General features: G+C 40.7%; 1 protein-coding gene across 1 annotated transcript in view; it reads right to left on the bottom strand.

Moving 5' to 3' along the window:
- Nucleotides 1-408: 408 nt before the first annotated feature.
- The window catches only part of LOC142213714 (meckelin-like), a 30,246-nt gene continuing 17,077 nt past the window's right edge, over nucleotides 409-13,577 (bottom strand). The window contains exons 20-28 of the mRNA XM_075282169.1: nucleotides 13,331-13,449; nucleotides 12,948-13,088; nucleotides 12,774-12,854; nucleotides 10,847-10,963; nucleotides 9,471-9,587; nucleotides 7,697-7,801; nucleotides 4,118-4,220; nucleotides 3,565-3,707; nucleotides 409-549 (exon numbers count right to left, since the gene is read on the bottom strand). Coding sequence (XP_075138270.1) covers nucleotides 469-549; nucleotides 3,565-3,707; nucleotides 4,118-4,220; nucleotides 7,697-7,801; nucleotides 9,471-9,587; nucleotides 10,847-10,963; nucleotides 12,774-12,854; nucleotides 12,948-13,088; nucleotides 13,331-13,449 — 1,007 coding nt within the window. The 3' untranslated portion in view covers nucleotides 409-468. The remainder of the gene's footprint in view (nucleotides 550-3,564; nucleotides 3,708-4,117; nucleotides 4,221-7,696; nucleotides 7,802-9,470; nucleotides 9,588-10,846; nucleotides 10,964-12,773; nucleotides 12,855-12,947; nucleotides 13,089-13,330; nucleotides 13,450-13,577) is intronic.

Here is a 13,577-nt window from a genome sequence, read left to right as displayed (position 1 = left end):
GGATGTGGAACTTCCTTGTGAGCACTGTGTGTATTTTTCTAGTCTGGGAATGAAGAGCTATGCCTGGCCTGCTGTATAGAATGATGTCTCATGGCGCAAAAGTAAACGCTTCCTACCCCTAGAGAGACGGGGAGAGGCTGCTCTTGAAGTTTAGCACTCAGGCATCACCTTTTTTTCTGTCATAACATGGTGCAGGAAGTGATGTACTGGAAGTTGCTGCTGTGTATCAGGAGGGTTGAGGTGAGACTTGTGTGAATTTGTACAAATATTTATTTTGTGAAGTGGAAATTAAAATTTATCATTAATTCACATCGTGTGTCTTTTTTAAATAATTACTGTAAAAATAATTTATTGTATCAAATACAAATAAAATGTACAAAATTATATAAAATAGTAAAATACTCTGATTGTAGAAAGTGATGCTGTATATATCTGATGGCAATAGCTGTTCACCCACCATCACCCCTTCTATATTAAGAAGTTTTCCTCCACCATTGTTTGCATTGACAGATTCTTCTTTCCAATTTCTGATCGTAAAATCTTCACAAACTAAAAATCAAAGAAAACCAGATAAATATTAGTATAAAGAGAATGCCACTTACTCCGACATCTAACCTGATGATGACTGCTTGTATTTTTTTTCTCTGTCTCAATAGGATCTTTTAAAACCAGCCTTATCTGGCTTTAGGGGAAATTTACTATAGTGGTAAAAAATCTATTGTGTCACGTTTTTTTGAGCCATATGGCATTAGATTAGATAACAATATTACAAATATAGGGGTTGGGTCTGGAATAATTTTGTAGGGTGGGGAAGTTTTCCCGTTTAGGAAAGTTACCTCCTAGCTATCCTTTATCTACAGGGTGCTGGATGATCAAATTCCCACTAATTAGGAATACGGGCAATTTTGTCTCCTGTTCTCAATGGAAGTGTCAGGCAGCGTGTGCACTGCTCCATTCACTTTAATAGGAGTGCCAGAGACAGTTGTAGACCATTGCACGACCACTTTTCCATTGATAACGGGGACAAAGATCCCCATTCTCTTGATCGGTGGGGGTATGAGCAGTTGGAACACCACAAATCTGCAAATTAAAAGTATATCGGGGATACTTTCCACAGGTGGGAAACTCCTTAAGGCTGAGGCCCCATGTTGCGGAAACGCAGCCTTTTTTGGTGAAGATTTTGTTGCAGTTTTTTGAACCAAAGCTAAGAATGGCTACAAGTGGTATGGGGGATATATATATATATATATATATATATATATATATATATATATATATATATATATATATATATAAATTTCTTTTACTTCTCCCTTCTGTTCAATCCACTCCTGGCTTTGGCTCAAAAAAAATCGCAAAAAAATCTGCAATAAAATAAGTTGCATTTCCGCAACGTGGGGCTTCAGCCTTACTGTTTGGCTGTGGTGTTGGGTCTGAATACAGCTTAGGGTGTTGACTGAATGTATTTAGGGGTTAGCCTTATATATGTTTAATCTTTATGTTGATGCATGATTTGGTCCATTGACAGGTAACCACTGTCTCCTGGATGTCTCCATAGTCTTCCTCTTGCTCCATGCAAGAATTTCAGACCAGGTGATCAGATGCAGTTCCTGTATGAGAATCACAACTGGGGTAGATATCCAGCATTTGTCTGGGGTTTCCTGATTTATGAAACATCTGAGGGGAACCCCAGAATGTATGTGCAAAGTTTTTGTGTAGCTGAAGGAGAGTTCTTGTTCCTCGGCACAATTCCCTATCAGCTTGCAAAGTAGGGTATGGCTGTGTAACTTAAACTGTCAGGACTTTAAATGATTTTAGGCTATGAGGTTTTTTTAGCCACTCTCCCCAGTGGCAGACTATAATAAGGGTGTTTAGAGATGAGCGAGTACTGTTCGGATCAGCTGATCCAAACAGCATGCACGTATAGAAATGAATGGAAGCACCTGGTACTTCCGCTTTGACGCCGGCCGCTTAACCCCTCGCGTGCCGGCTACGTCCATTCATTTCAATGCGTGCGTGCTGTTCGGATCGGCTGATCCGAACAGTACTTGCTCAACTCTAGTGTTTATTTGATTAGTTGCCCAGCCCTTAGTATAGTCTGCCCCTTATTTGATTAATTGCCCACTAGTCTCCCTCACACAGCAACCTTACACAATTTCACCATGTTAACAAGATTGGCCTAGAATTTTGGCGTAAAAAAAGCAGAGCAGAGAGATGCAACTTTCTGAGCTCAACTGCATAGAAAGTTTATGACTTTTGAGTTCTGCACCACTCACTCCAGTGGATGGCAAAGTTGGTGTGATTAGTCTTGCAGTCTGTGCTGTAGATTTATTACCTGAGACTTGTAAAGTGGAGTAACTTGTCAGGACAGAAATGTCAGAATTGTTTATGTAACTAATTTATCAACCATCGTGCATCATTTGATAACTTTGGTATAAATTGCACAACACAGACTCCATCAAAACTGACTGGCTTTAAAAATTCCCCTTAATGATATATGTCCCTCACTTTGTTGGCCTACATGTCACAGATCTCTACATCTACTCTAAATCTATGAGCGATCATGAAAACAGGTACCCCTCAGATGTGGACATTTTTCATGCCCATTTCATCCAATGTTCCTGTGAATGTGGGCTAATTTTGTGCCTAGTCTGAAAACTCTGCTGAGATCTGTCCATTTACCAATTAACCCATAAATAAAACTAAAAGGTAGGCACAGAAATCATCCAACAGAGTGTTGCGCATGTGCTGCAAACCTATACATGATAAAAGAAACATGGCAGCACAAAGATTGTACGCACATCCAAATGTTCAAACTGTATAGGCCATAAGGCAATGGCATTCCAACAAATGTACACTTGCACTGTATTCATTGAAGGCCAAGGCGCAAAGAGAGTTGAGTCATTTTAGTGTAGGGACCCATCTTAAAAAAAAAAAAAAAAGGTGCCTCTGCCAATGACAAGAAAACCTAACAAGGTTTTATCAAAATGTAAAACCAGGAACCTCATTTTCATGTATTTTTATATTCCTTATTTACGGTATTTGCAGCAGTGCTTTTGGTGCTTGGTTCTAATGCTATTATAGCTGACTGTATTTCCTAATGACGGATTACAGTGTATAATAAAAGTCAGGCTTCCCATGCTCAATATTGATATGCCATTTTTATACGAATAATATTATAGTAATGCACTCAATACAGAGGGATTGGTCTAGGACTATTATGGTCTGTGGATTAACACTTGCATTTAATTTATTTATTGCTATACCGTATTTATTCTATGTAAACTTGAGTCATTTACCTGGATGTAAAACAACATATAATGGGTGTAAATGCTGTGTTTAGGGCTCTAATATTATTGAGTCCTTTGGACCATTTCTACTGTATTTCTCTAAATGGTTCTATTGTTTGCTTGCATACCACTGAGCTATAGCTATTTCTTGTAATAAACTTTTTCATATACAACTTGTACATTTGGATATTTGCCCATACTTTATGTGTCGTCTTTCTGTGCATTTATTAATGACTGCACACTCTTTGAGATACCATTAAAGATTTCAACTTACCATCTGTACCACAAAGGTTATGATCGTCGCCAGCACAAAATTCTGTGTCCCCAGATCAATGACAGAAAACAAAAGTGTGTCGAAAAGAAGCAGCACAAGCTCATTACTGTAGAAGAGAGTGCGGCTGAAGTGATACCGATCATCTGGAATAGAAAAATGGAGTCGGTTATCAAGAAGCAAGGCAATGACCCAGGTAACCCTGACAGATGTGATTCTCACAGGTAAAGATATATTTATATTTATTTATTTTTTTACAATTGATTTTTTTGCGGGTAATTGTTCTATGGTTTGTCACCTATGGCTAGCTAGCCACTGCAAAATTACAACTCCAAGCAGGTTTGCAGTAGTGCTGGGGCCATCATACAACTTGGAGAATCAAAGGTCTCCGTCCATTGATCTACACTGGTTAATCCTAACTCTGCAGCAGAAGATGGATTGGAGTAGGCCTAGACATATTTGATGATCAGTCTGAGAAAGATGGGTGAAGAATTGTGTGGACCTGAAATAAAAGCCATATTGGTTGTTACCCAGCTGACTATAGCTGGCCACTCACCACTGTAAAATATAGATTTCTCGATGGGCTGCTGGAACTCTATGTCCAGGACGCTCTCCAGGAACAGCTTATCTTTCACCATGTAATCCATGTCCTTATAGACCTGAGGGATGAACGCAGGGGCATCACTTATAGGGGTATAATTCATTTGATTCCAGATATTATTAGATTCTCCTAACCTCTTTCATGACTTATAGTTCTGTGTATGTTACATCTCCATTTGTGCCATAATCCTTTTACAGTATATAATATAGTGTACTGTATAACAGATACTGGGGCAGGATTCTGAAAATGGTCTAAAAGTACACCTTTTATTTTTCAATGGTGCCAACATATCCCACAAGACTTTACAACTCCTAGGATTGATGTAGAAAGGAAAATCAGACATTACATAAAACAACTATTGAATCATTTGATGTAAGAGTGCTGCCAGCAAGAAATTATAATAATGAATGGGAACACTGTAGTTACATACAAATTCTAAAAGCCAGCACAGAACAAATTCTCATAGCTGAGGGTTTGCGATTGTATCCAGTTCACACAATCCTATGTCTGTTAAATAACTGTAACACAAATTCTACACTGGTTCGGATTTATTTTTTTTTACAGTGTATCTGTCTGAGTGTATATGGAGGATTTGATTTTTAAAATGAAATTCATCGACCAAAAAAAACCTCTATATCCAACTTGTATTTCATTTTGTATCCAGGCAAAAGACAGCTCAGCAGTGTACTAGAACCTCCCTTCAGCTGTACACTTTTCCCTAATATACCCATCCTTCCACTCTAACATTGTAATCACATACACTCACCGGCCACTTTATTAGGTACACCTGTCCAACTGCTCGTTAACACTTAATTTCTAATCAGCCAATCACATGGCGGCAACTCAGTGCATTTAGGCATGTAGACATGGTCAAGACAATCTCTTGCAGTTCAAACCGAGCATCAGAATGGGGAAGAAAGGTGATTTGAGTGCCTTTGAACGTGGCATGGTTGTTGGTGCCAGAAGGGCTGGTCTGAGTATTTCAGAAACTGCTGGTCTACTGGGATTTTCACGCACAACCATCTCTAGGGTTTACAGAGAATGGTCCGAAAAAGAAAAAACATCCAGTGAGCGGCAGTTCTGTGGGCGGAAATGCGTTGTTGATGCCAGAGGTCAGAGGAGAATGGCCAGACTGGTTCGAGCTGATAGAAAGGCAACAGTGACTCAAATAGCCACCCGTTACAACCAAGGGAGCCAGAAGAGCATCTCTGAACGCACAGTACGTCGAACTTTGAGGCAGATGGGCTACAGCAGCAGAAGACCACACCGGGTGCCACTCCTTTCAGCTAAGAACAGGAAACTGAGGCTACAATTTGCACAAGCTCATCGAAATTGGACAATTGAAGATTGGAAAAACGTTGCCTGGTCTGATGAGTCTCGATTTCTGCTGCGACATTCGGATGGTAGGGTCAGAATTTGGCGTCAACAACATGAAAGCATGGATCCATCCTGCCTTGTATCAACGGTTCAGGCTGGTGGTGGTGGTGTCATGGTGTGGGGAATATTTTCTTGGCACTCTTTGGGCCCCTTGGTACCAATTGAGCATCGTTGCAACGCCAAAGCCTACCTGAGTATTGTTGCTGACCATGTCCATCCCTTTATGACCACAATGTACCCAACATCTGATGGCTACTTTCAGCAGGATAATGCGCCATGTCATAAAGCTGGAATCATCTCAGACTGGTTTCTTGAACATGACAATGAGTTCACTGTACTCCAATGGCCTCCACAGTCACCAGATCTCAATCCAATAGAGCATCTTTGGGATGTGGTGGAACGGGAGATTCGCATCATGGATGTGCAGCCGACAAATCTGCGGCAACTGTGTGATGCCATCATGTCAATATGGACCAAAATCTCTGAGGAATGCTTCCAGCACCTTGTTGAATCTATGCCACGAAGAATTGAGGCAGTTCTGAAGGCAAAAGGGGGTCCAACCCGTTACTAGCATGGTGTACCTAATAAAGTGGCCGGTGAGTGTATATCATCCTTACATTCACATTTTTGTCAATGAGTGCACTTCAGGAAGACACTTCAAATGCAATTGGACTTTTAAGGTAGGTAGCACAGGTTTTTTTTTTATCTATGGATGTAAACAGAAACTTACAGAATGACTGACAACAAAATTTTGAGTAATTAATAAAAAGTAGAGAGGTGCAGAACTTTTATTATATAGTCAATAATCTTTTCTGTCTAATGCAGGAGACTTCTTTTCACCTTCCAGAAAAGTAGGACCAACTTCATATAAACTCTATTTGCCACAATATGAGTTAAGAAGTAAAAGATCCGCGCTTACCCTCAGGATAGTTGAATAATCGCCTTTATTTAAAAATCACAAACAGGGATCTTCATCACTACGCGTTACGGGACACCCTGGTCCCTTTTTCAAGTGCAAAAATAGATCAATGTTCCACAGTTAAAAACACTGGGTTTAAATAGATCAGTAGCTGGGGAAAGCCCTTCCCTATGGGCGTTCCCACATCACATGATTCCATGTTTCTATGGTCACAAATATAAACAGACAGGATATACACATAAAAAACTTAGGCTGACACATGCGCACATCAGTTTTTTCTATCTGTATGGGGAATGATAGCACGCATGCGCCTGTTATGTGGATGGCGCATGCGTGCATCGGCCTCTTCTTTTCCGGTGGAGCGCAGTAGCGTTCCACAGTAAATGATGCACAGTAAGAGTTTGGAGTGGACTGCAACATATCGGGGATGGAGAATCGATGGATAAACTCCCTGATATATCAGAGGTATTGCACACCCTTTGTTCTCCTACTAGACCCCCACTTAGGGGTTAATGAGGAGATGCATGTGTGTTTTCTGATATACATTTTTGCAGTGCCTCATTTTTTGGGGCAGTTGCCTTTGACCTCTTTTTATTAATATATATATCCACCTACTAATAGGTGACTATCATGTTTTGTTACTATTTTGAAGCTGGATAAGTTTTTTATGTGTATATCCTGTCTGTTTATATTTGTGACCATAGAAACATGGAATCATGTGATGTGGGAACGCCCATAGGGAAGGGCTTTCCCCAGCTACTGATCTATTTAAACCCAGTGTTTTTAACTGTGGAACATTGATCTATTTTTGCACTTGAAAAAGGGACCAGGGTGTCCCGTAACGCGTAGGGATGAAGATCCCTGTTTGTGATTTTTAAATAAAGGCGATTATTCAACTATCCTGAGGGTAAGCGTGGATCTTTTACTTCTTAACTCATATTATGGCAAATAGAGTTTATATGAAGTTGGTCCTACTTTTCTGGTCTGTTACGTTTCTATACGGCTGGATCTGCTGCTGAGATTACCCTGTGTTATTTTTCTAGCTATATTTGGGCTGTGACATATCACAGCTGAATAAGGTGATTATCCCTACACTTGTTATTAGAATCTTCTGTTACCAAGTGATAATGCACTAGGTGTAGCGCGGTGCTTTCTCTTTTTGTTTTTCTTTTCACCTTCATCATGCTAAAATGTGCAACCCCCTTTAACATTATGAACAGAAGAGAACATGGACTTACATGATCCAAGAAGCAAGACAAGAAGCGGTTAATGGTGTAGTAGGTTTTCATCCTTTGCTGTAGCATTGGTTTTTTTTCATTACCTCCTTTAGGGCTCCTGGGAGCCTGGAACACAGGGAATAAGGGAATAAGAGAACTGAAAACTGAAAAATGTTCTTAAACGCAGTCTATCACTGCCCCAGCTACTTTATACCACTCCCATAGTGCAGTAGATGTTGTTAGAATGAAAATGATACCATTCTTATGTTTCACAGCCCCAGGGATGAGGAGAAAAAACACATTAATTCTTTATTCAAATGAGGATCTTTGAGCACAGGGGGATTTTTCTTCTATTACTGAGCACTGCTGCATCATCACTAAGCACGCCCATCCTATATTCAGCTCCTCCCTCTGGGCAGTCAGAGTTAGGCAGCATTCACACTAGCAGCGCTGTCCGCCCTTTGTGTTTCCACCTAAATCCCCGGAAAAACTGCATAGAGACGGCTTGCCAGCAGTAAGTTTAAAAACCCATTCATTTCAATGGGGTTTTAAAGAAAACCGCTGGTGTCTGTATGCAGCCTCTCCGTGGTTTTTTTTGCACGGACACAAAGTTGTGCATGCCCCCAAAAAACGGTTTCACCGCAGAGAGGCTGCATATGGACACCAGCGGTTTGCTTTAAAAACCCATTGAAATGAATAGGTTTTTAAACTGACTGCCGGCAAGCCATCCCTAGGCAGTTTTCCCAGAGATTTAGGCAGAAACACAAAGGGCGGACAGCGGCACTAGTGTGAACGCCAAATTACATGTCTGTTTTAGTAAATACTCCTTATGAAATATTTGATAATTTCCATTAAATAGCACTTGTACCATCTTTTCTTGGAGTGTTGTACAATTTCTCTGTTACTCTTCCTATAAATCTATGAATAAATTGACTTTTTTGGCATTACTATTCCTCTTGTCAAAGGGGTGTGTTTCTACACAGACTGGCAATGTGAGCAGATGTGTAAACTGAAGCTCCTGGGTCCCAATGCAAAATGTGTAATGTGACCCTTGTGTCTACCTTGTGCCACTTAGAAAAGTGGTATATTTTTTGTGGCAGAGAGTACTTTTGGGCCCACCCAGACTCCAAGGACTGCTAGCAACTGCTACCACTGCACCCCCTACAGCTATGTCTCTGAATGTGAGCATTGACTGGATTATTGTCAGACTTCGTAGGGTCACTCCCCCAACTTTCTATGAGGATAACAGAAGAAAGGCACAATGCAAGAAAACATGTTCTAGAAATATTATTTCAAAAGCAAAATAATTATTTAGTAAAACAGGCATGTCAGTAACGGTAAAAGGTCTTCTTTAAGAAGGGACATCAGGAAGAATCAGAATAATGTTTTACAAAACATTGTGTCTTATGCAGTGTGTAAGATATATGCCATAAGACCCACCCATCCTACTCCAATGTGAATACAGACCCCATTAAGTAACAATAGAGGACAGCAAAACAAATAAGGCCCACAAAAAGAAAACATTTTGAATGTAGACCCCTCAAATACAGGCTGCCAAAAATGCACATAGACCCCTGATCAAATTCTAATATAAACATAGACTCTACACCAGACCTCTACTGGTGCCAGTATCACCTAGGAGTGAAGAGAACATGGATGGGGAGATGTGAGTATAATTTAAAAAACATGCAGTGCCCAAGTGATGTGAACCTCCTCCTAGACATTACACCGGAGTTGATAAATATGGGATTAGGACCCAGTGACAACTTTACAGAGAACTCAAGTCCTTCACTACCTCCAACAGCGGCTGCATAATCTTCTCATACTGCTCCCGCACTCTCTCACTCAGCAGCACCTCGAATGTCTGAAGGTCAGAGCCGGGCTCTAATCCTCTCAGGGGACACAAGTTTTCCTGCAAAAGAAAGAAAGAAAAAAAGATCAAGTTTATAAAGTGTTAAATGCCTGTGTCATTAATCTGATAACCAATATTAATATTTGCTGTTTAACCATAGTACCAATCAGGCACATGCCCTGTAGTCTAATTTGCCAAGACAGATTTTTGCATCCATTGTTTTAGTGTGTGGCACAATCTGATCACAAAGGAAGAAATTAACTGTTCACCCCTGGATCCAAAGTATTAGGTAATAGTATGTCCTTTATAATGCGCTTTAGGGTTTAAAATCCCCTTTTCTCAAGTGTATCAAACACAGGGTCTTTTATACACATACTAAAAGTAACCCCATTCATTAGTGGGCAGGATGGGAATTCAAAAGCTTTCCTCCTCGGTGACATGGCAAAGAATAGAAGGAAAATAATCGCCAATAAGGCACCACTCTTTGGGCAATGAAATAATCTCACTTAACACAAAGCTAACATGACATAAAGCTCAATTGGCCAAGGTAAAGCAAATGTATTACTAGTGTGTGCGGACTTACCATCGCACTTACCAGCTATTGAACAGCCCTCCTCCACATCGCATTTTTCTCTGGTGGTATCTCTGACTGAACACGCATAGTTTCAATTTGGGGACACTGAGCCTGAGGCACTGCTTTATCTTGGCAAATTGAGCTTAATGTCTTGTTAGCTATGTGGTAAATGAGATTACTTCATTACCCAAAGAAAGGTGTCATATCGGTGTTTATTTCCCTTCAATAATATGGCAAGTTACCAAGGTGGAAAGCTTTTGGATCACCATACCACCCACTAATGGGCAGGGTTATTTTTAGCATGCATATAAAAGGCCATGTGTTTGTATGTGTTGTGACTATTTTCCACTGCTAGACTTGAGAAAGTGTATTCTGAACCCCAAAATGCATTGTGTTTGGATGTTTAATCAAGAACCATACTTTGGATCTACAGGTGAGCGCATTTCATTTCTTCCTTTGAAGGTTTACCCCCTTACCTGTTTATGTGATGGTTCCATGACGTCTTGGATTTTCCAGCCTTGTCCGTTGATTACCAGCGATGGGTACATTTGTGTTCTGCATTTTTGATGTTACTACATATCACAACATATTAAGATGAGAGGCTACCTTATATAGTTTCATATTCTTTACCCTGATACAGGTTTACACTATGTGCCACTTGGCGCTGTTTTTTGCTCATTTTATTTAAGCTCCATATTTATTTCAGACATTAACAATGCCATTTTGTCAGTATAATCGCACTTGCCTCTTCTTTGCGCAGGTTATCCAAGATGGTCTCCATATTCACATCCGCCTGCCCATGAACTGACCGCCCATGAATATAATATCCATAGCACTTGTGAGTTAGGATGAAAACAGACACCTGCCAGAATATTATAAAACAAATCAAGTTGTAAGCTTTTAAATCCTTAGACTGACATATGCAAATTTGCCTTAAATAGTCGCAGGGTTGGAGTGGCTTCATCTAGTCATGCAAAACCAAACCCTGTGCAGCGTGACTGACATGTCCCTCACTGTAGCACATCAGCCTGATAGACTACCCACCTCACAGTGCAAAAATCTGGCTAGACTGTCTAGTCTAACTTTACACCACTTGGCTTAGTTACCAAAACAAAATGCAGAAGGTTTTTGACACAAATTATGACAGAATTCTAGTTATTTATCTAACTTGACAGTGCAGAGCCTAAATAACATATCAGGCACAAAAACGCCCCCTCCCTCTGCTCACACAGCTCGTCCATAGACGAGTATTATCAGGAGGGGAGGGGGCGTTCCTCCCCGCTCCACAGTACAGCGCGATAGGCGCTGCTGGGCAGAAGGGTGTCCCTGGCTAATTGTCAAACGCCCTTCTCACTGTAAAGCGTTACGGTACCGGGACCGATAGCGCTTTACCCGGGGCACAGATCGGGAAAGCCGACAGTGCGCTGAACTCAGCGCACTGTCAGCTTTCCAGCAGTATATAGAACTGCCTGTGCCCAGATCGGTGAAAGGTCCTCTTTAAAGGGGTAAATAAAGCTTCACCATTGAGTAATGACATATTCTGCAGCTGTATAAAACCTGGCGGGGGGGAAAGAATTAAGAAAACTGAGCTTGTTGCCCATAGCAACCATAGTGCAGCTTTCATTTATCAAATGCACTATGATAAATGAAGGCTGCGCTGTAACTGGTTGCTATATAGACAGGTTCATAAATCTCCCTCTTTTGTGTTTCAACTTTTCACCATTTTTATTATCTCTGCCTGCTGTCATGTGCATGGAAACCATTTATTGTTAATATCTTCTGGTTGAAAACTCGCTCTTAAGAGTATTAGTGTAAGCCAGGGCTTCTCCGAACTTTTTTGACTTAGAATTCAGCAGTCAATCTCTTGTGCTACCGCTGCCTCAGCAGCAAAGAAATAGTACAATGTAGTACCAAACAAATGCCAATGTGCTCTACACATAACACCCTCATCAGTGGCACCCAAGTTGCACAGTATAGTACACATAATAGCACTGTTGTAAGCAATGCTTCATAAAGAAAATACAGTAACAGTAATCGCAAAAAGATCTCTTCTGTCCGGCTCTTACTCAAGCTGATACATTGTAACAACCCTCCAGCCCACTTAACCAGCTTTTATCAATGGGCCACTTGCACATAGTGGCAGCAGGCAGAGAGAATTACACCATTTATCATGGTAGAAAACTACAGCTCCTAAGGGGAGCAGCACACGGCCGTGTGTCAGCCAGATTTGCCGGCTTGAACTTCGTGCTAGGAGAAGGACTCCTAGCAGTAAAATTATCTATGATGCTAGGAGTTACAGCCTCCCAGTGACATACTGTCCCATACCAATTACAGTAGAGGACAGTATGTTGATGGGAGGCAGGGTCTCCTTGAGGTGAGGCAGGGTCTCCTAGTATCATAGATAACTATACTACTACGAGTCCCGCTCCCAGCACGAAGTTCAAGCTGGTAAATTTAGCTGACACACGGACCGTGTTTCACAGGAGAAACAAGTCATGTGCTGCTCCACTTATATATACTATTAAACTACAAAAATATGGATCTAAAAATTGAATATTGGATATGAACCATAAAAGGGTTTTGTAATCTTTGCCAAGCTCTCTATCAGGCCCATTCTGAGTTTATTACTGGGCCCCTACATGGCATAGAGTGACTACTAAATGAAAACTCACATTGCTGAGAGAACACAAGTCCACAAACTGTTTAATCTTATCTTCAAAGAATCTTTCGTAGATAAAGATGAAGAACAGAACCTGAAATACAGAAAGAGACAGACATACTGACACCATACTGCCACGAATCCCACTAAATCTTTAATAAAATCCTATAATGCAATTCTCACTAACCTGCACAATACCAACAGACAGCCACATGGAGACTGATATGCCAAATCTCAGAATAATGCTCATTGGGGCCTGATAGTTTCCGGCTGATGGATTCAGGTCCTGGTTTAGATCCTTTGTGGCAATGTTTTTAAGGCCCACAACCTGAAGAGGATAAAGATGTGGAAAAGAAACAAACATTTTCATGAAAGTTACTTTTATATTTCTCACTTTAATCGTCATGTTTATTAACTTTAGATTTAGCATCCAATGTTCTGAAGTCATAACTTCACAAATTGTGCTAGTGTTAGTGACAACATTGTACCTGCACTTTGGTGAAGAGGTTGGAGTGATATGGTTGTCTCCTTTTACCCTTAAATGTATAGAAGTTTACAATATTGTCTTACCTCCAAGAGTAGCAGAACTGTGAAGAGCTGCAGCAACGGGCTGAGCTTCCGATGAGCCTGGATCTCATTCCACTCGTTTGCCACGAGGATGGTCCTCCAGAAGCTGACATTAGATTTTCCTGGGAAACATGGTAAAAAAAAAAAAAAAAAAGAAGCTTGCACTCTACTGTAGGCACTCAATCATTCTGGGATTAAAAATCCAATGGGAAGTCCTTATCAATACCCAACAGCCTTGACTTGAATCTGA

This window comes from Leptodactylus fuscus, chromosome 7 (assembly GCF_031893055.1).
Source record: "Leptodactylus fuscus isolate aLepFus1 chromosome 7, aLepFus1.hap2, whole genome shotgun sequence".
Lineage (NCBI taxonomy): Eukaryota > Metazoa > Chordata > Amphibia > Anura > Leptodactylidae > Leptodactylus > Leptodactylus fuscus.
This window is presented reverse-complemented; position numbering and strand designations above follow the sequence as displayed.